Source organism: Solanum lycopersicum, chromosome 10, assembly GCF_036512215.1.
Source record: "Solanum lycopersicum chromosome 10, SLM_r2.1".
Classification (NCBI taxonomy): Eukaryota; Viridiplantae; Streptophyta; class Magnoliopsida; order Solanales; family Solanaceae; genus Solanum; species Solanum lycopersicum.
In genome coordinates, this window is record NC_090809.1 from 61,144,872 (window position 1) to 61,165,572 (window position 20,701).

The 20,701-nt window shown below is 38.5% G+C and overlaps 3 protein-coding genes, 1 long non-coding RNA gene and 1 pseudogene across 5 annotated transcripts; 3 read left to right on the forward strand and 2 right to left on the reverse strand.

The window, feature by feature from the left end:
* Positions 1–6,138: 6,138 nt before the first annotated feature.
* On the reverse strand, positions 6,139–6,869 carry LOC138339076 (uncharacterized). Its single transcript, XR_011212108.1, has 3 exons — positions 6,722–6,869; positions 6,569–6,643; positions 6,139–6,477 (listed from the first exon to the last, which is right to left on the reverse strand). It is a non-coding gene; the product is annotated as an uncharacterized lncRNA (long non-coding RNA).
* Positions 6,870–7,694: 825 nt separating this feature from the next.
* LOC138338968 (uncharacterized) lies at positions 7,695–9,515 on the reverse strand. The gene is made up of 4 exons (XM_069290074.1): positions 9,420–9,515; positions 8,574–9,193; positions 7,837–8,470; positions 7,695–7,757 (listed from the first exon to the last, which is right to left on the reverse strand). Exons 1-4 carry the CDS (start codon positions 9,513–9,515, stop codon positions 7,695–7,697), a joined length of 1,413 nt encoding a protein of 470 aa, XP_069146175.1.
* A 499-nt stretch (positions 9,516–10,014) lies between these two features.
* LOC101245811 (rhomboid-like protein 20) lies at positions 10,015–15,850 on the forward strand. Of its 2 annotated transcripts, XM_004249264.5 has the most exons (9): positions 10,015–10,185; positions 10,268–10,364; positions 10,467–10,567; positions 12,230–12,370; positions 12,583–12,649; positions 12,959–13,107; positions 13,197–13,298; positions 13,939–14,067; positions 15,299–15,850. In XM_004249264.5, the coding sequence occupies exons 2-9, from the start codon at positions 10,340–10,342 to the stop codon at positions 15,464–15,466; spliced, it is 882 nt and encodes a 293-aa protein (XP_004249312.1). In that variant the 5' UTR covers positions 10,015–10,185; positions 10,268–10,339; the 3' UTR covers positions 15,467–15,850. The 2 variants fall into 2 exon arrangements, with proteins under 2 accessions (XP_004249312.1, XP_010312162.1); XM_010313860.2 differs by having other exon boundaries at positions 10,030–10,364.
* Positions 15,851–16,730: 880 nt separating this feature from the next.
* LOC109121216 (alkane hydroxylase MAH1-like) lies at positions 16,731–17,261 on the forward strand. Its single transcript, XM_069290075.1, has one exon. The coding sequence runs from the start codon at positions 16,731–16,733 to the stop codon at positions 17,259–17,261; it is 531 nt and encodes a 176-aa protein (XP_069146176.1).
* Positions 17,262–18,299: 1,038 nt separating this feature from the next.
* On the forward strand, positions 18,300–20,233 carry LOC104644372 (alkane hydroxylase MAH1-like; annotated as a pseudogene).
* Positions 20,234–20,701: the final 468 nt, after the last annotated feature.

A 20,701-nucleotide genomic window follows, 5' to 3' on the forward strand; every position in this document is an offset into this window, starting at 1 on the left:
AAGCCGTGATGGCCAACCGTATGCATAGACAAGGTCTTGACGGACGTCCATGAATACATTTGGCATTTTTGACGTCGGAATCCGGATCACCCAAAAAATGGTGTGCTATAGCACACGAAAATCTTCGAAGTGAGGGGTATGCTCACTTCGTGGCTCGTTTGGCCTTCCAAATGGGTCGGACAAGCCGTGATGGCCAACCGTATGCATAGACAAGGTCTTGACGGACGTCCACGAAATAATTTGGCATTTTTGACGTCGGAATCTGGATCACCCAAAAAATGGTGTGCTATTGCACATGAAAATCGTCGAAATGAGGGGTATGCTCGCTTCGAGGCTCGTTTGACCTTCCAAATGGGTCAGAAAAGTCGTGATAGCCAACCGTATGCATAGATAAGGTCTTGACGGATGTCCACGAAAAAATTTGGCATTTTTAACGTCGGAATCCGGATCACCCAAAAAATGGTGTGCTATAGCACACGTAAATTATCGATATGAGGGGTATGCTCGCTTCGGGGCTCGTTTGACCTTCCAAATGGGTCGGACAAGCCGTGATGGCCAACCGTATGCATAGACAAGGTCTTGACGGAATTCCACAAAAAAATTTGGCATTTTTGACGTCGGAATCCGGATCACCCAAAAAATGATGTGCTATTGCACACGAAAATGGCCGAAATGAGGGGTATGCTCGCTTCGGGGCTCGTTTGACCTTCCAAATGGGTCAGACAAGCCGTGATGGCCAACCGTATGCATAGACAAGGTCTTGACGGACGTCTACGAAAACATTTGGCATTTTTGAAGTTGGAATCCGGATCACCCAAAAAATGGTGTGCTATAGCACACGAAAATCGTCGAAATGAGGGGTATGCTCGCTTTGGGGCTCGTTTGACCTTCCAAATGGGTCGGACAAGCCGTGATGGCCAACCGTATGCATAAACAAGGTCTTGAAGGACGTCCACAAGAAAATTGGGCATTTTCGACGTCGAAGTCCGGAACACCCAAAAACTGGTGTGCTATAGCACACGAAAATCGTCGAAATGAAGGGTATGCTAGCTTCGGGGCTCGTTTAAGCTTCAAAATTGGTCGGACAAGCTGTGATGGCCAACCGTATGCATAGACAAGGTCTTGACGAACGTCCACGAAAAAATTTGGCATTTTTGACGTCAGATTCGGATCACCCAACAAATGGTGTGCTATAGCACACGAAAATCGTCGAAATGAGGGGTATGCTCGCTTCGAGGCTCGTTTGACCTTCCAAATGGGTCGGACAAGCCGTGATGGCCAACCGTATGCATAGAAAAAGTCTTGACGGACGTCCAGGAAAAATTTTGGCATTTTAGACGTCGGAATCCGGATCACCCAAAAAATGGTTTGCTATAGCAACGAAAATCGTCGAAATGAGGGGTATGCTCGCTTCGGGGCCCTTTGACCTTCCAAATGGGTCGGACAAGCCATGATGGACTACCGTATGCATAGAAAAGGTCTTGACGGACGTCCATGAAAAAATTTGGCATTTTTGACGTCGGAATCCGGATCACCCAAAAAATGGTGTGCTATAGCACACGAAAATCGTCGAAATGAGGGGTATGCTCGCTTTGGGGCTCGTTTGACCTTCCAAATGGGTCGGACAAGCCGTGATGGCCAACCGTATGCATAAACAAGGTCTTGAAGGACGTCCACAGAAAAATTGGGCATTTTCGACGTCGAAGTCCGGAACACCCAAAAACTGGTGTGCTATAGCACACGAAAATCGTCTAAATGAAGGGTATGCTAGCTTCGGGGCTCGTTTGAGCTTCAAAATGGGTCGGACAAGCTGTGATGGCCAACCGTATGCATAGAAAAGGTCTTAAGGAACGTCCACGAGAAAATTTGGCATTTTTGACGTCAGAATTCGGATCACCCAACAAATGGTGTGCTATAGCACACGAAAATCGTCGAAATAACGGGTATGCTCGCTTCGAGGCTCGTTTGACCTTCCAAATGGGTCGGACAAGCCGTGATGGACAACTGTATGCATAGACAAGGTCTTGACGGACGTCCATGAAAAAATTTGGCATTTTTGACGCGGAATCTGGATCACCCAAAAAATGGTGTGCTATAGCACACGAAAATCGTCGAAATGAGGGGTATGCTTGATTTGGGGCTCGTTTGACCTTCTACGTAATGGCCAAACGTATGCATAGACAAGGTCTTGATGGACGTCCATTAAAAAATTTGGCATTTTTGACGTCGGAATCCGGATCACCCAAAAAATGGTGTGCTATAGCACACTAAAATCGTCGAAATGAGGGGTATGCTCGCTTCGGGGCTTGTTTGACCTTCCAAATTGGTCGGACAAGCCGTGATGGACAACCGTATAGATAGAAAAGGTCTTGACAGACGTCAACATAAAAATTTGGCATTTTTGACGTCGAAATCCGGATCACCCAAAAAATGGTGTGCTATAGCAAACAAAAATCGTCGAAATAAGGGGTATGCTCGCTTTGGGGCTCGTTTAACCTTCCAAATGGGTCAGAAAAGCCGTGATGGGCAACCGTATGCATAGACAAGGTCTTGACGGACGTCGACAAAAAAATTTGGCATTTTTTACGTCGGAATCTGGATCACCCAAAAAATGGTGTGCTATGGCACACGAAAATCGTCGAAATGAGGGGTATGCTCACTTCGGGGCTCGTTTGACCTTCCAAATGGGTCGGACAAGCCGTGATGGCAAAATGTATGCATAGACAAGGTCTTGACGGATGTCTATGAAAAAATTTGGCATTTTTGACGTCGGAATCCGGATCACCCAAAAAATGGTGTGCTATAGCACACAAAAATCGTCGAAATGAGGGGTATGCTTGCTTCGGGGCTCGTTTGAGCTTTCAAATGGGTCGGACAAGCTGTGATGGACAACCGTATGCATAGACAAGGTATTGACGGACGTCCACGAAAACATTTGGCATTTTTACGTCGGAATCCGGATCACCCAAAAAATGGTGTGCTATAGCACATGAAAATCGTCGAAATGAGGGGTATGCTCGCTTCGGGGCTCGTTTGACCTTCCAAATGGGTCGGACAAGCCGTGATGGCCGAACGTATGCATAGACAAGGTCTTGACGGACGTCCACGAAATTTTTTTGCATTTTTGACGTAGTAATCCGGATCACCCAAAAAATGGTGTGCTATAGCACATGAAAATCGTTGAAATGAGGGGTATGCTCGCTTCGGGGCTCATTTGACCTTCCAAATGGGTCGGACAAGCCGTGATGTCCAACCGTATACATAGAAAACGTTATGAAGGACATCAATGAAAAAATTTGGCATTTTTGACGTCGGAATCTGGATCACCCAAAAAATGGTGTGCTTTAGCACACGAAAATCATCGAAATGAGGGGTATACTCGCTTCGGGGCTCGTTTGACCTTCCAAATGGGTCGGACAAGCCGTGATGACCAACCGTATGCATAGAAAAGGTCTTGACGGACGTCCACGAAAAAATTTGGCATTTTAGACGTCGGAATCCGGATCACCCATAAAATGGTGTGCTATAGCACACGAAAATCATCGAAATGAGGGGTATGCTCGCTTTGGGGCTCGTTTGACCTTCCAAATGGGTCAAACAAGCGGTGATGGCCAACCGTATGCATAGACAAGGTTTTGACGAACGTCCACGAAAAAATTTGGCATTTTTGACGTTGGAATCCGGATCACCCAAAAAATGGAGTGCTATAGCACACGAAAATCATCAAAATGAGCTCGCTTCAAGGTTTGTTTGACCTTCCAAATGGGTCGGACAAGCCGTGATGGCCAACCGTACGCATAGGCAAGGTCTTTACGGACGTCCATGAAAAAATCTGGCATTTTTGACGTCGGAATCCGGATCACCCAAAAAATGGTGTGCTATAGCACATGAAAATCGTCGAAATGAGGGGTATGCTCGCTTCGGGGCTTGTTTGACCTTCCAAATGGGTCGGACAAGACGTGATGGCCAACCGTATGCATAGACAAGGTATTGACGGACGTCCACGAAAAAATTTGGCATTTTTGACATTGGAATCCGGATCACCTAAAAAATGGTGTGCTATAGCACACGAAAATCGTCGAAATGAGGGGTATGCTTGCTTCGGGGCTCGTTTGACCTTCCAAATGGGTCGGACAAGCCGTGATGGCCAATCATATGCATAGACAAGGTCTTGACGGATGTCCACGAAAATATTTGGCATTTTTGACGTCGGAATCCGTATCACCCAAAAAATGGTGTGCTATAGCACACGAAAATCGTCGAAATGAGGGGTATGCTCGCTTCGGGGCTCGTTTGACCTTCCAAATGGGTCGGACAAGCCGTGATGGCCAACCGTATGCATAGACAAGGTCTTGACGGACGTCCATGAAAAATTTTGGCATTTTTGACGTCGGAATGCGGATCACCCAAAAAATGATGTGCCATAGCACACGACAATCGTCGAAATGAGGGGTATGCTCGCTTCGGGGCTCGTTTGACCTTCCAAATGGATCGGACAAGTCGTGATGGCCAACCGTATGCATAGACAAGGTCTTGACGGAATTCCATAAAAAAATTTGGCATTTTTGACGTCGGAATTCGGATCACCCAAAAAATGTGTGCTATAGCACACGAAAATCGTTAAAATGAGGGGTATGCTCACTTCGGGGCTCGTTTGACCTTCCAAATGGGTCGGACAAGCCGTGATGGCCAACCGTATGCATAGACAAGGTCTTGACGGACGTCCAAGAAAAAATTTGACATTTTTGACGTCGGAATGCGGATCATCCAAAAAATGGTGTGCTATAGCACACGAAAATCGTCGAAATGAGGGGTATGCTCACTTCGGGGCTCGTTTGACCTTCCAAATGGGTCGGACAAGCCATCATATTGATGAAGTTGATATGTGCAAGTGCGGTTATTATTGTCGACTGAAAACTTCGAGAACTCCTTTGAACCCAGGTCGTCGATTTTTTGGATGCAAATCATCAAAGGTTTGTTATTTTTCAAACAATAACTGTTCTTGTTGTACTATTTGAAAAATCAATATTTTGGTATATTTATTACGTCTTACTACTGTTATATGGTTTGTAGGAAAATGGTGGATGTGGATATTTTAGATGGATTGATCCGTCGCTTGAAAATGTTGATGAATCATCCTCAATGAATAGACTCATAGACGGTCAAAATCCGATTGATCGACTAAAGAGAAAAGTGAAAGAGTTTGAAGAAGAAAAAGATTCTTTGAAATTTCAATTGAATGAAAGTGAAGTAAAATTGATGGTATTAAATAAAAATATTAAGGAAGTTAAACTCCAAAGGGATTGGGAAAATGTCAAATTTAATCGAATTGTAATTGTTTTTCTTTGTCTACTAACTATTAAATGGTTCTTTAATATTTTGTAGTTGATAGTAGTTCGGGATTGTAATACTTAATTGTTTAGTTTTGCAGTAGTTAGGTAGTTATTCTAGATCAATTAATGATGTTTTAATTGGTATATGTCCTTAATATTTTGTATCAAATTGGAAGTTTGAGTTGAATTGATCTCTGTTGAATTGATCACTTGCCATGTGTTTTGAATTTTTTTTCTGGAATTGAATTGATTAGTACTCTTATTGACAAAAACAAAAGGCATGCTTTGAAAGGCAGTGTAGTTGTTGTTCAAAAAGTAAGTTAATAACACAAATGCATTACTGAAAAATACATAACACACAGTAAGTAATAGAAATACATAACACAAATGCATTGAGAGGTAATAGAAAATCATTGTCTTACAATAGGCATAGTCTTGCTAACAGAAATACAATGTTCAAAAATAAATTAGACAAGTGTTCAAATAAACCAAAGAGTAAATTGTTTTCAAATAGACACCAACTTCCCAAATGAACTACTTCCAGTTTTTCTTTTTAGCTTTCATTTGTTGTAACTGTGAGGTGCTGACTGCATCTTTTCCCTTCCATTTTAGGCTACGGGGTTTAAAACCAATGTCTATATTGATTGGTGAAGCACTCTTCAATGTTGTTGGCCCATGTAGAATCTTCTCACTTGATGTACCAGGCTGCAATATAAGATAGAAAGTTTAACATAATGTTAGATTATAATATGGCTATAAAATATACACTAAAATAGGTAAACATGTTAAGTGAACATACATTTAATACTTGGGCTCCAGTTGTAAGATTAGAGTAAACACCAAAACCAGTTGCAGGCCTTCTGTTTTCTCCAGTAGCAGCAGCAAATGAGGCAGAACTGTATGGTCTCTTGTGACCTGATAAAGGTTGCAATTCACTAGAAGAACTATCCCTTTCTGTAACAAATGGAGTTCCTCTTGCATTAGCTTTTTTTCTTCCCAATCCTCTTCCAGTTCCAACTTGAACCCTATTTTGAGCAGGTCTTGGCACAGATGTTGTGTCAGCACAAATAGAAGTTGTTTGACTTGATTGTGTAGTTGCATATGTGGTTCTGGAAGTAGAATGTGATGGACTTCCCATTGTAGACTATATAATATAAATAAGGATATATCAAAACTTGTACAACAAACTTAAAATGCAAATGAATTTTTAAAGGATAGCTATTATCTAATCTTACTGTTGTTTGGGTAGTTCTTGGCACAGTTCTTGGCACAGCACTGGTATCAGGACAAATAAAACTTCGTGTTCTAACCTGTTGAACAAAAATAAGTACATATGAATAACTGTCTAAATGAAAATTAAGGAAATGAATATGTAAAGCAAATCTTACTCTTGTTTGAGAATAACTTTGTTGGCTGTTTCCTTGACTTGTAGGTTGAGAATTGCTCCCCCTCCCATACTATGTCACCACAAAATAAAACATATGATTATAAACTTTAAGCAATTTACAAATGTGAATATGACTAGTATTACTTACTCTTGCACACACAACTTTGTTATGACCAGTTTTCTTGCAAATGGAACATGTCATCTTTACTCCTTTTCTGGAAATTTTCCCCCATTTTTTGGGCTCATCCTTGCTCTTTCTTCTCTTCTTGGCAGGTCTGCCTGGCATTTTTCTTGGTTTTGGAGGCTCTATTGATGGATTTGTAGTTTTAGGCCACATTCTCATATTGGGTATTGGTTGGATAAAATGATTGTAAGCCTTGAGAAATGTTTCCTTCATATACCAGTGCTCTACATGTTGATCGGGATCTTGATTCAAGTAATAATAAGCACAAATAGCATGAGGGCAAGGAATACCTCTCAACATCCACAACCTACAGTCACAATGCTTCTTCTCCAAGTCAACAACAAATGAGTATTCCCCATCACTAATCTCAAAACCATTCACCCCATTCCATTGAACATTACAGTTCTTTGAATACTCTTTGTTTCTTTCTAGTATTGCCCTTGCCATAGGTGCAATGTCTGATATCCATGTTAAAGCAAATTTGATCATGTCTATGTGTCTATTCATCATTTTATGCCTAATATCCTCTAGCATGGTAATAATTGATTTATGTCTAGCAGCTAAGATCCAGGAATTGAAAGTCTCACACGTGTTATTTTCTACAATATCACACTTGGAATGAGTTTGAAAAAAAGCTCTACACCAATTTATGGGATCATAATGTAATAAGTCCTCTGTTATTTCCTTCTTACCTAGCTTAGACATTGCATGAACTTCTTCACCAAACTTGACTTCAAAAGAGGCCTTTGAGCATCTCCAAAATTGTTTCCTTCTTTCTTCTCCTTTCAAGTTAACATGCACACATTCTTTTCTCAGCATTTGGTAACAACTCCAACAATACAGGAATAAGTCCCTAACAAAAAGTATATACAGAATAAGTAATTGGAGTAGTAAAACTAAACTAAAAAAAGAAGAAATTGTATAAACAATACCTTTTGCATATCTGACATCACAGTCAAACCTTCACCAGTTCCCAAGTTTAGATCAACAATTAAATAACTTATGAACCAGCTCCAACTATGTTTTGTTTCTGTATCCACAACAGCCCAGGCAATGGGATACATTTGATTGTTCCCATTCTTTCCAACAGCAACTAATAATTCACCCTTACAAGCTCCCTTGAGAAAACAACCATCAAATCCAATTATATTCCTGCACCCCTCCAACCATCCTTGCTTAAATGCATGAAAGCATACATAAAAATACACAAAAAGGTTCTTCCCTGGTTCAGTTTCCTTATCAATTTTTACCCAACAAGAGCTTCCAGGATTGGTTTGTTTGATCACATCTGCATAGTCACACAATCTGACAAATTCCAGATTCCAATCACCCATGTCTTCCCTCATAATTTTCTGTTTAGCCCTGTAACAAAGAGTCTTACCAACATAAAGACCCAATGTCTTTCTAACCAAATCTTGAATTTCCCAAATCCTTATGTATGGTTGAGATATAATTCTGTCCTTAAACTTTCTAGCAATAAACTTTGAATTACACAACTTATTTCTGTTTAATGGAATACACTTGTGAATAGGATTATAGTTCTTTACAATAAAATCACCTGAGTCCCTGTCAATCGAAGCATATAACAACCACTTACACTTAACATTTTTTGCACTTCACCCTCACTCTATGTTTTTCATTAGGTTTTAGCTTTAACTGTCTTCTATACTCTACAGCATAATCTGTCACTGCTTTCCTGAACTGATCTGCCCCTTCAAAGACCATTCCAAGCTCAAAAATTGACACTTCACTATCTTCATCATACCTAACCTTTCTGCTTCTCCTTCTAGCAGGGATGTCTACTCCCCTAACAACATCCACATCTAGTTGTTCATCACTATCATCACTCCAACAGCCAGAGCTATCAATGTAATCTTCATCTCCACCCAATTTTCCAGCATATTTGTCAGTTTTGTTCTTTCCAATATCCTCAAAACCTCTATCTATACCACCAGCTTCTCCAACTGGTATTTCTTCAAATTCAGCAGCCTTTTTTATCTGTTTTTTGTTTCTTCTTTCTTCTCTAAATGCTCTTAGCTCCTCATCTATATCTAAACCATCTTCTGAAGGTATATCTAAATCTGAATCACTACTCAAGAAATCAGATGCATCTTCTCCACCTAGGTTATCATCCACTTCCTCTCCACCTAGGCTAACATGCTCACCCTCACCACCCTCACAAGTAAGGTTAGCAGCTTCACCCTCACCACTAAGGTTACAAGCCTCACCTTCTTCACTTAAGTTAACTGTCTCACCATCTTCACCATTAGTTAGATATCCTATAGTTACCTCAGTGTCAAGTAAGGGTTTATCTAATACATGACAGACATATACTTCAAAAGTGTCCTCATGTTTTAAGTCTTTAATAAGGTGTAGTAAATGTTGGTCAGTTGTAATTAGGATCCATTTTTTATTCGATAAGTCTTTCACATAAAAGCCTCCAACAGTTTCATACCCTAATTCTTTAGTATAATACAATAGTTCAAAAATGGAAAAGTGGTCCTTGATGATATACCTTAGTGCAGACACAGTTTCCAACATAAGTAGGGACAGCCGATAACTTAGACAAGATTCCACCATGGTAAATCTTCGTAAATATGATTTCCTCCATGGTCAATTGTTAGCAGCCCTCTACAAAATATCAAGCAAACCCTAGATTTAACGGAATATACTCATACAAACAACTAAAAAACAAAGCTTTAAATCATACTTTTGGGTAATAGTAAAGAATAGACAGAATATTCGCAAAACCCTACATTTTTACAAAACCACAGCTTTATGAAATTCATATAAGAAAGCATGTAAAGAAACAAAAATCAAACTTACAGGAGGATAGATCCTAACACGAAGAAGAGGAATCAAACGAAAATCGAACAAGGAACTGGAATGAATCGCGAGATGGAGAGCTTGAAATCAAAAGAAAGTGTGAAGTTAGAGAGAGATAGAAAGAGATCTGTTCTGTGAAAGTTAACGATTTGGGAATTTTCCCAAATTTAGGCATTAACAAATACACGTGGGAATTTTTAAATGATCATTCAATACACGTGGGGCGGTTAACTACACGCGCCACATAATTAATGAAAAGTGATTTAAAAATGGTTTTACGGTTCAAATCTGGGATGATTAAGGTGTTCAACAAGTAATACGTTAAGATGTCTAAGTGAATAATGGGGACAAGTTTGAGTGGCCGCATATGACTTTGGCCTTGTGAAAAATTGATCTGGGTGAAGAACAAATCAATCCTTTCTGGGTTCAAATTGGGAAGGACCCGAGTCAAACTGGTAAATATAGCAAACAATAGGCAAATAGTTCATTGTAATCAAAGCAAAATTGATCTTCGTTTTCCCTTTTTTGTCTCTTCAGAATTAGGTAGAACTTAGCAGATCTTTGTTAGGTAGAAAACAGGGCAAAAATCTCGTTTTTATCGCTGCAAATATGAACGTCGGACCATCTGGTTTCAGTAAGTTTCTGAATCCCACATCAATTACGCTTTTTTTTTTTGATGAATTTAGTATAGAGATTTGCTTGTTTTCTAATTTTGTTTTTCACTTTGATGTGGTAGATAATGCACCAGTGACAAGGGCAATTGTAATTGCGTGTACTATCTTCACCATCATATTTGGTGTTCGTGGTCATGGAAATCAGCTGGGATGGTCTTATCAGGTAGTTCTACTTTCTGGGTATCTCTTGGTTTTGGTTCTTTTTTAGGTGGGGTTAGTTTTTTGTTTTGTAGATTTGGGTATTACGATAGTGATGGAAGAGTTTTCGCCTTTTGGGTATTATGATGTTGCTATTTTGCCTCACCCCTTTTCATGTATTGAGTTGAATTAGGTTTGAAGGTTTCTAGAACTGTGAAAAGAATATAAAGATTGGATCTTTAGTGCATAGTGACACATTATTGTTTCTAAATCTGGATTTGAATCGTAGCATCTTGTCAATATGAGATGGGAGTGAACACAACTATAGCTAGACTGGCATGTTATTTAGTTCAATGCATATCGGCAGTTGGTTTTGGGAGATCTTATGTATTTGTGTTTGATTTATTCTTCTGTGCATGAAATATGTTTGCTCAGTTTGACCCTTGTCCAATTGTAATCTTAGTGGCAGCTAAGGATAGTTGTTAAGGTGTACACAATCCTTTTTCAAAAAAATTCTGAGGGGGATACTCACTCTTTATGTCTTAGAGCATAAAATAGATCATGTTTTCTCATCAAGTCATGCATGCCTATGTAATAGCAATATTGCTGGATCGTTTTTCATTTATCAGTGTTGTGCACTTTGAGGCTATACTAAAATAGGTTTATCTTCTATATCTATCGAACATGGGTTTGTCACTCCATGAAGCTTGAAGCTACTTAACAGTTTTCTTCCTTGTCTGTAAATGTGGATAACATTAAATGTCTTGTGTATGAGCTCGGAACCACATATACTCCTTAGCCAAACTCCACAATAAACAATGACTAAGCACAATTAGCAGATACAGCAAGCTAATCTCGAATCCATGTTTACTAAATCAGGTTTATCAAGTATGAGTACAGGTTTGTCTGTGGACAAGCTCACATACAATTTGTAGGAGACTTTTGGTTTATTTTGAGGTTCTTATGAAGTGCTCATACCAATGTCATATCCTCTTGAAAAGGAGTCCATGTAATATTGAATACCAAATAGTTTTATTCGTACCATGTATGGTACTCCGCTAATGCCACCACATTTGTTTTTCATCATGACATCGTCAAGCTGTTTTATCCAATAGTAATGTAGACTTTATAGGCTCACTTGATGGGGTTGCTAATGCAATATGTAGGTTCAATAGGCCTAATAGTCTTACAAAATACCCATCATCCAATAGCAATACTAGATTGTAAATGGTTTTCTCCTATTTTACTATCAACCTTCGAATTTGAAGAGATACAAGCTCTGTCAATTTCCATGTGAAGACATATAACTTGTTCGTAACAGCAGGGGATTACCACACATACCTAATTGTTTTAGAAGCACCAAACTCACACGTCTGTTTGTTTCGGTAACTTATGAATAAATTGATTCTTATTTTCCCTATATAATTTTTTTGTTGTATAGCTGAGCTTTGGGGAAATATAAGATTCTCTTTTAACCTATATGTGTTTTCATCTCATAGCTAAATCCATTCTGAGTTTTTGAAATTTATAAAATATCGGGTTCTGTTTCTCCTGATATACAATTTTGTTTTATGGAGGATTTGTTCTCTTTTACTGTTTTCTTAGGTATGATCTCATTGTTTCAGTAGGATTCCCTATAACGCCATAGTAAAACTGCTAATTGATTCATCTCTTTTGCTTGTTCCAGGATATCTTCCAGAAGCTTCAAATCTGGAAGCTGATCATATCGGCTTTTACCTTTTCTTCTACCCCTGAACTAGTATTTGGATTATATCTGCTGTACTACTTCCGTGTCTTCGAGAGGCAAATCGGTTCAAACAAATATTCTGTGAGTGCTTATTGGGGTAGTAATTTTCGTGGATAAGTTATTGCGGCAGCTTCAACTTGCTTAATAACAATGGATAAAAGATAAAGGCAACAGGTGTTAAATCAACTAATAGGCAAATAATAAAAGTCACAGTAGATACTGTTTTCCTTCTCTTTTCTACCTTTTTTCCCTTTTCTGCAGTGTAGTTTATTTTTCTACCTCTTTCTCTGCAGGTTTTCCTGCTGTTCTCTTTTGTGGTCTCTTTATTTCTTGAGGTTCTTGCTCTACAACTTATTAAAGGTATTGGTCATTCCTAATCATCAGATATGATAAAGGGCTTACTCCAACTGTTCTTTGTTTATAAGATTGATCATCTCTTGGAAAGAATTAGTGCTCATTTTTGTCAACCTTCAATCATCTCTGGCTTCTAATGCCGTATAATATCCTACCTACAAGAAAACAGAATAGTGAGGTGCCCTTTGAATGCCATATAATATCCTACAAGAAAAGGGAATATTGAAGCATCTGATCCATTGATATATTTTAATGTTTTTAAAACTGACGAACAGGTTCCTTAGCCATTGATATGTTTTAATTTTTCATTTTCAGATCCTTCCTTGAGTATCCTGTCTGGGCCCTATGGACTAATTTTTTCTTCCTTTGTGCCCTTTTATCTCGACATTCCGGTTTCTACCCGGTTCCGCTTATTTAGTCTCAACTTCTCTGACAAGACTTTTATTTATTTAGCTGGCCTCCAGGTATATATACTTTATCACGGCTTCTAATTAAATATTGTCCTAGCTTGAGTTTCTTATTATCCATATTTACTTGATATTTTATCTTACAGCTTCTTTTCTCATCCTGGAAAAGATCTATTGTACCCGGGCTCTGTGGAATAATTGCAGGTTGCTTGTATCGTTTGAACTTTTGCCGTATTAGGAAAGTGAAGGTTTGCCCTGTTCTTGTTTTTCAAAATTCTCTCTTTCTCTGTGTATGTCTCTGTCTGTTCATACATATTTAAGTTTTGTTTCTACTGAGTTCGCATTCTCTGAAAATTATTACTGTAATCTCATGGTATTTGGTATTTATGTGATACTATCACTTCTTTCTTTTTATATGCCTGGAGAATTTGACTTAGTCTTGCATTCACATATATAGAATATTGCTCCTAGTCATTGGCATTTCTTTTCTTTATTGAATTTGATGTAGTTGGAAGTACATGGACCTTCTATCTGAGTTGATGGGAATAACCCTTGTTCTGACTTCTGAATGACTACAAAAAATAACTAGGCTCCATTTCTCATCAAGTAGTTAAATCTGAATGTGTCTTGTAGGCCGAATGCTTTTGCTGGAAGGCAAAGCAAATGCTTCTTGTTGAAGTTAATAATGCAATGTAGGAACACGTTGGTAGCTTCATAGAAGTAGAGAACTCTGAGCACCGCTGTAGAATTGACAATTGATTTTATTGTTTTGAAATGATATCTCCAAATAGTTTGTTGCTTGAGATGCTAATGGTGCACCTTTTATCGTACATGATTTTCATGATGTTTTATTATGAATCTGACTTGCATCAATTTTCTTTCTTTTAGTTCCCAGAATTTATTACATCCTTCTTTGCTCGACTTTCTTGGCCATCAACGGGTAACCTGCCACCACCTTCTGCACCAGCAAGAAATGCCCCAGGAAACGTACCAATCTTTGCTGGTCGCCAAATGGAGGTGATTATTGTTTTTGATGCCTTGGTTTAGTTAGTATAGTTAACTCTTTGATGTTTTAAGGGAAAGCTGTCTCTCAGTGTCAGGTTAGTTGAAAGAAATGCATCTAAAATAAATATCTTCCTTGGACTGTCTATCCTGAAATTAGACCAGTATTACTCCAATTGGATAAAATATAAAGCACTTGACTTTCCAAGAAAGATAATTCTTCATGGTTCTTAGAGATCGAGATGTTCAAAAGTACCCGGTCCCTCAAGAGAAACAGTCTAGAGTTCAAAAAATAAAAGAAGAGAAATAATTATTATTTGTTTCCTATCAACATCTCACGTCCTCTCTCTGGCTAGCTTTAATGTACAACTTTTCTCTTCTCTTCATTGGCTTATGTAAAACATAATTGAGAATACTTTACCTTTACTGACCAAAAAAAAAAGAGAATAGTTGAACTTTTCTATGTACACCCTCCTCAGACCCCGCTTGTGGGATTACACTGGGTATATTGTTGTTGTCTCTCTTTTTCTTTTCTGGGGTGGGAGGTGGGGAGTTACTTGACAAAGGAAGTGCTCTCTCTTTTCTCTCACAGAGAGAGAGAGAGAGAGAGAGAGCTGCAGTAGATGGGGTGCGACCATGTGAGGATGGTGGATCAGAATAGTGAAAAAAGAATATTGAATGACGAGAAGGCAAATAAAAACACAAATAATCAGAAGTTTCAAGTTCCATATATTTTTTCCATGTATAGAAAGGAGAATGATTAGTCCATCTAGAAAGTGACATGATTAAGAGGGGGGGAAAAGAGATGATGAAAGAAGAATAAATAATCAAGTCGTGGAACTTATATTCGTATATCTACTGCAAAGTTATTTTTTCTGATGTAAGTGAGTTTGCTAATGATTAAACATTGATTGTCCTCTCCATGTCTACTGGCGATTCTGAGCCTACTGCTATTTGCACTCTAGAATCTTGTTTATTATGTTAAGAGTTTTATCAGTTAAGTTTAGCTTTCACATTTCTGACTTATGTCGATGGATTTCAAATTTTATCTGGACCAATAGAATTGAGAGGTCACCTTGTTCAAAATATAAGTGAATTGATGGGCCATATTCATCCACCAATGAGTTGATTCTTGGTGTGTTCCAATAGAAAACCAACTTCAGTCACATCTAAAGTTTCTATGGTCCTTTTTGAAAGATTATGAACGTTCTGACATTAGTCTACTGCTTTCTCCTGCATATTTCAGGGGAACTACCCAGCTCCAGTTTCATCCACCCCAGAACCACCAGAAGACGCTATTTCTATGCTGGTATCAATGGGCTTTGATAGGAACTCAGCAAGGCAGGCACTCATCCGTTCAAGAAATGATGTTAATATAGCCACAAACGTCCTTCTCGAGTCACAATCACGCTGAGATGGAACTTGCAGCAGTTCCTGGAGGTGTTCATAATATGGAATTTTTTGGGAATGGTTGGATTTACTTTCTCTTCCAATCTTTCAAGGTGCTCTTCGGTTTTTGTTCCTCTGTTTCTTTAGCATTTCATGCACTTGTCTCATTCCAACACCACCCTAATTGATTGTAATACCTGGATCATCATATACAGGGTTGTTCAAATGCATCATTTTAGAGATTAGGTTATTATGTATAGTTGCAATGATGAGCTCTTACTGGTTTTCTGGTGATTGTAAATCTGACCAAATTACTCACTCCTATAGGTTGAAAATAGTTTCTTGCTTTTTCGAATCCTGAATCATCCTCTTATTGGAGCTTGAATGTTGATTGGTTCTTTATTCGTTATCTTGGTGATAGCTTGTGTTTTTAGTTGTTCGAGTACTTATAACAACTAAATCCCACGTCTAGCTTCTTCTTATGTGTGCATCTTCAAGCTCTGGGAAGGCAGTAAACGAAGCCTCAAGTCGTCACTCGGCCATTTCCATACTCATCCTCAAGTAAATTTTAATCAGTTTAACACACTTAGCTATATGTATAAAATATTCTCTTGTGTACATTAAAAATATGTCATACTGATAACAACAGACAGTTGAAGCTGTATCTATTCCATTTTAGCAAGAGTAATTTGTTAAAACTATAAAATATGGACTGTGAGATGATGGAAAATAACTAAGAAGAAACATTGAAAAGTATTTATGATATAAAATTACAAATATGTCTAGAAGCCATTTTGAGGGCTTGAGTCTTGACTGAGATAACTAATAATACGACATAAATGTCACCATATCTATATTGTCATTTTGTTTGGTAAAACAACTCTCTGTCTGATTGTCGCATCCTTATCTATCTTAGGATTGACACTTGTGGCTAAAAACTAATGTAAGGGTCCAAGATAGTGATCTTCAAAATGCCTAACTAAATTATGAGCCATGACCGCACCCAAGGGTGTGGTCTAGTGGGTCAATAAAGTGGTTTAGAGCTTCGAGGTCTCATGTTTAAACACCACTAGGTGATTCTCCCCATCTATCCTAACAAAGTGCACGAAAGCTGATTCGGACACCACGGTCATAAAAAAACGTAAAGTAAAATATGAGGTCATGTCTTCCAATTTGCTGGTCTCGTTTACTCAATTCTCCTTATAAAATGTAAAGTTAAAAGAACTAATCCTGAACTTAAACAAGTCTCCTCTCTCCATCTCAAATTCTTCTTTTGTTTGAGAAAGAAAATGGATGTCCTATATCCTTGTATTTCGCGGAAACAAGAAGAGTTGATGCATACAAGTAGAGCCAAAGACGAGGAATTCATATTCTTAAACGCGTACATCAGAATGTACAATCAATGGAAAGATGGCGATTTGGGTACTTTGCAAACATTTCTAAGGGATACTTTCTTGAGTTTATTGTTTGCTCTCACTTGGTTTTTCTGGCTCTTAGCTAAAAATCCCTTAGTAGAGAAAAGGATTAGAGAAGAAATTCAACAACAGTTGAATCTAAAAGTAGATGAAAATCTCAACTTTTTCAGCGTACAAGAAACAAGAAAACTAGTCTATCTACATGGTGCTTTGTGTGAAACCCTGAGGCTCTTTCCATCAGTTGCGATTGAGCACAAACTTCCACATGACTTTGACATTCTTCCGAGTGCTCACCATGTTAGTCCAAACACGAGAGTTGTGCTATCACTCTATACAATGGGGAGAATGGAAAGTATATGGGGGGAAGATAGATTAGAATTCAAGCCAGAGAGATGGATTTCTTAACGTGGAGGGATCAAACACGAGCCATCTTTCAAATTCTCAGCCTTTAATGCAGGTCCAAGGACTTGTATAGGTAAGGAAATGGCGTTCATTCAGATGAAAATAGTGGCAGCTACCATCATATACAATTATCATATCCAATTAGGGGTAGATCAAATAATTGCTCCAAGTGCTTCTATTATCATTCAAATGAAACATGGTCTGAAAGTTAGACTCGAGAAAAGGGTTCCTCTCTAATCGATACCAAATGCATGAACAATGCTAGAGCATTGGTTCTCTTAGGTTCTTGTTTCTTTAACATTTCAGCACTTGTCTCATTTCAACACCACCCTAATTGATTGTAATACCTCGATCAGCCTATACATGGTTGCCCAAATGCATCATTTTATAGATTACGTGATGTATAGTTGCAGTGATGAGCTCTTACTGGTATTTTGGTGACTGTAATTCTAACCAAATAACTCACTCCTATAGGTGTGATGCTAAATCTGTGCCAGAGGCAAAGATGTCATAAAATATTGGACTGGTTCAACAAATTCTGTTAGCAACCAACAGTTGAAGCTTTTACTATTCCATTCTAGCAAGCTTTTGACTTCACACACCTCTGGCGTTGTTACCCAAATACTCATCCTAAACCATCTCTTCCGGTTCAAAGATGTGACATCTTTGCCTATTCTTGTTCAGGGTCTTCTAGAATCGTAAAACAGTCTCGTCTAGAGAGTCAATGCTTCCTAGTTTTTTTTCCATTCTAGGTCTTGACTAGAAGTCTCTAATTAAGGTAGGACAGATTCAATCAATTCCAATAGACTGCTGCTTAGACAACTAATAATATGCCAAATGGTACCATATCTAACTAATCATCTACGTATGGGCCCTGTCAGATTCTCACATCCTTATCTATCTTAGCTTTTTGACATTCAAAATTGTGCTTAGTAACTCGTGGGACCTATGTTGCTCAGATTCTTCGAAAATGTCGAATGGTCCGTGTCGGATTCGCCAAGTAGTGTATTTTTGGAGAATCCGACACGGGTGCGGCAACAACTAAATGTGGGAGGCCAAGATAGTGATCTTGTAAATGCCTGACTCAAATATGAGCCCATGCCTTCCCTTTTCTGGTCTTATAAAATGTGAAGTTGAAAGAACTAATCCTCAACTTAAACAATTCCCTTATCTCAATATCCAAAGAAATGGATGCCCTTGAACTTTTTCTCCCTCTCTTGATTATCATCATGTGTTTTACATGGTGGTACCTTAGTAATAGATGGTGGAGATTAAGCTCAGTGCCAACAAATTGGCCTCTTGTTGGAATGTTGCCTGGGCTTTTTCGAAATGCGCATCGTGTCCATGAATTGCAACTGATGTTCTTGTGGAAACTAAGGGAACTTTTGAGTTTCATGGTCCTGTTTTTGCCAACTTGAACATGTTAGCTACTAGTGATCCTGCAAATATCCATCATATCCTTAGTAAAAATTTCTCAAACTATCCAAAGGGTGTTGAGTTTCGTAAAATTTTCGATATATTAGGAAATGGGATCTTCAATGTTGATTATGAGCTATGGGAGATGCATAGGAAAACCACCATGTCCTTAATGAGTCATGCCAAGTTCCAAACTTTTCTAGAGAGGAACATGTGGGACATTATCGAAAATGCGCTCCGACCTATTCTTGATACTTTTGCTGAACAGGACACCCTGTTTGATTTGCAAGATATTTTCCAGAGGTTCACTTTTGATGCTATCAGCAAATTGTTACTTGACTATGATCCCAAAAGTTTGTCTATTGATTTACCTCATGTGTCATGTGAAAAGGCGTTCAACGACGTTGTGGATGCACTTATGTACAGACACATCTTGCCAGAAGGCTGCTGGAAATTGCAAAAATGGCTTCAAATTGGTAAAGAAAAGAAGCTCATTCAAGCATGGGAAGCTTTTGATCAGTTCTTATATCCTTGCATTTCGCGGAAACAAGAAGAGCTGATGCATAAAAGTTCAATCGAAGACGAGGAATTTACATTTTTAAACGGGTACATCAAAATGTACAATCAATGGAAAGATGGTGATTTGGGTACATTGCAAACATTTCTTAGGGACACTTTCTTGAATTTGATGTTTGCTGGTAGAGACACCACAAGTGCAGCTCTCACTTGGTTTTTCTGGCTCTTAGCTAAAAATCCCTTAGTAGAGAAAAGGATTAGAGAAGAGATTCAACAAAAACTCAATCTCAAAGAGGGCGAAAATCTCAAGTTTTTCGCAATAGAAGAAGCAAGAAAACTAGTCTATCTACATGGTGCTTTGTGTGAAACCCTGAGGTTCTTTCCATCAGTTGCAATTGAGCATAAACTTCCACTTGAATTTGACATTCTTCCGAGCGGTCACCATGTTAGTCCAAACACAAGAGTTGTGCTATCGTTCTATACAATGGGGAGAATGGAAAGTATATGGGGAAAAGATTGCCTAGAATTCAAGCCAGAAAGATGGATCTCTGAACGTGGAGGGATCAAACATGAGCCATCCTTCAACTTCCCGGCCTTTAATGCAGGTCCAAGGACTTGTATAGGTAAGGAAATGGCATCCATTCAAATGAAAATAGTGGCAGCTACCATCATATACAATTATCATATCCAATTAGGGGAAGATCAAATAATTTCTCCAAATGCTTCTATTATCATTCAAATGAAACATGGTCTGAAAGTAAGGCTTTTCAAAAGGGTTCCTCTTATGTCCAATGCATGAACATTCTACAATATTGACGTATCTAGGATCTTATGTAAGCAGTGTCGATATAATTACTATATCATGATTATGCATCTTAGTATAATGCATTCAAGTGCATCAATAAAATCGTCCTCATGAATTAGTTTTTACTATGTTATAAACGCATCATCATAGTCTTGTGTTCTTTTTTTCAATTAATGTAAACTCTTGTTATTATATATCGAAATGTTGGATGACATCCCTTGCCTGGTTATGGCCCCTATGTGATGTTCAATGTTTTAGTAAATATTTCGAAAATCTGAATGGAGATGTCCTTTTTCTTTATCTGCTTTGAAGTTTGTTTACTATTAAACATAAACAGAATACCTAAAGGAGAGCTTTTAAAGGGGCGGAGATAAGCTTCCTTTAATTGAGGAGTTGTCTTCGATCCCTTATAGTGCACCCCATGTAGTTCCCGTTAGAGTGTCTTCTAGAACCATTATACAATCTCGTCTAGAGAGTCAATGCTTCGTAATAGAAGTTTGTCCCTAATTAAGGTAGGGCTGATAACTGATTCAATCCATTCCACCAGACTTCTGCTGAGACAAGTAATAGTATGACAAAAATGGCACCATATCTAACTTAGCTTGCTGGTATTGACAATTTAGTTTAGCAACTCATGTGGGAGGCAAAGATAGTGATCTTGTTAATGCCTAACTCAAATATGAGCGCATGCCTTCTCTTTTCTGGT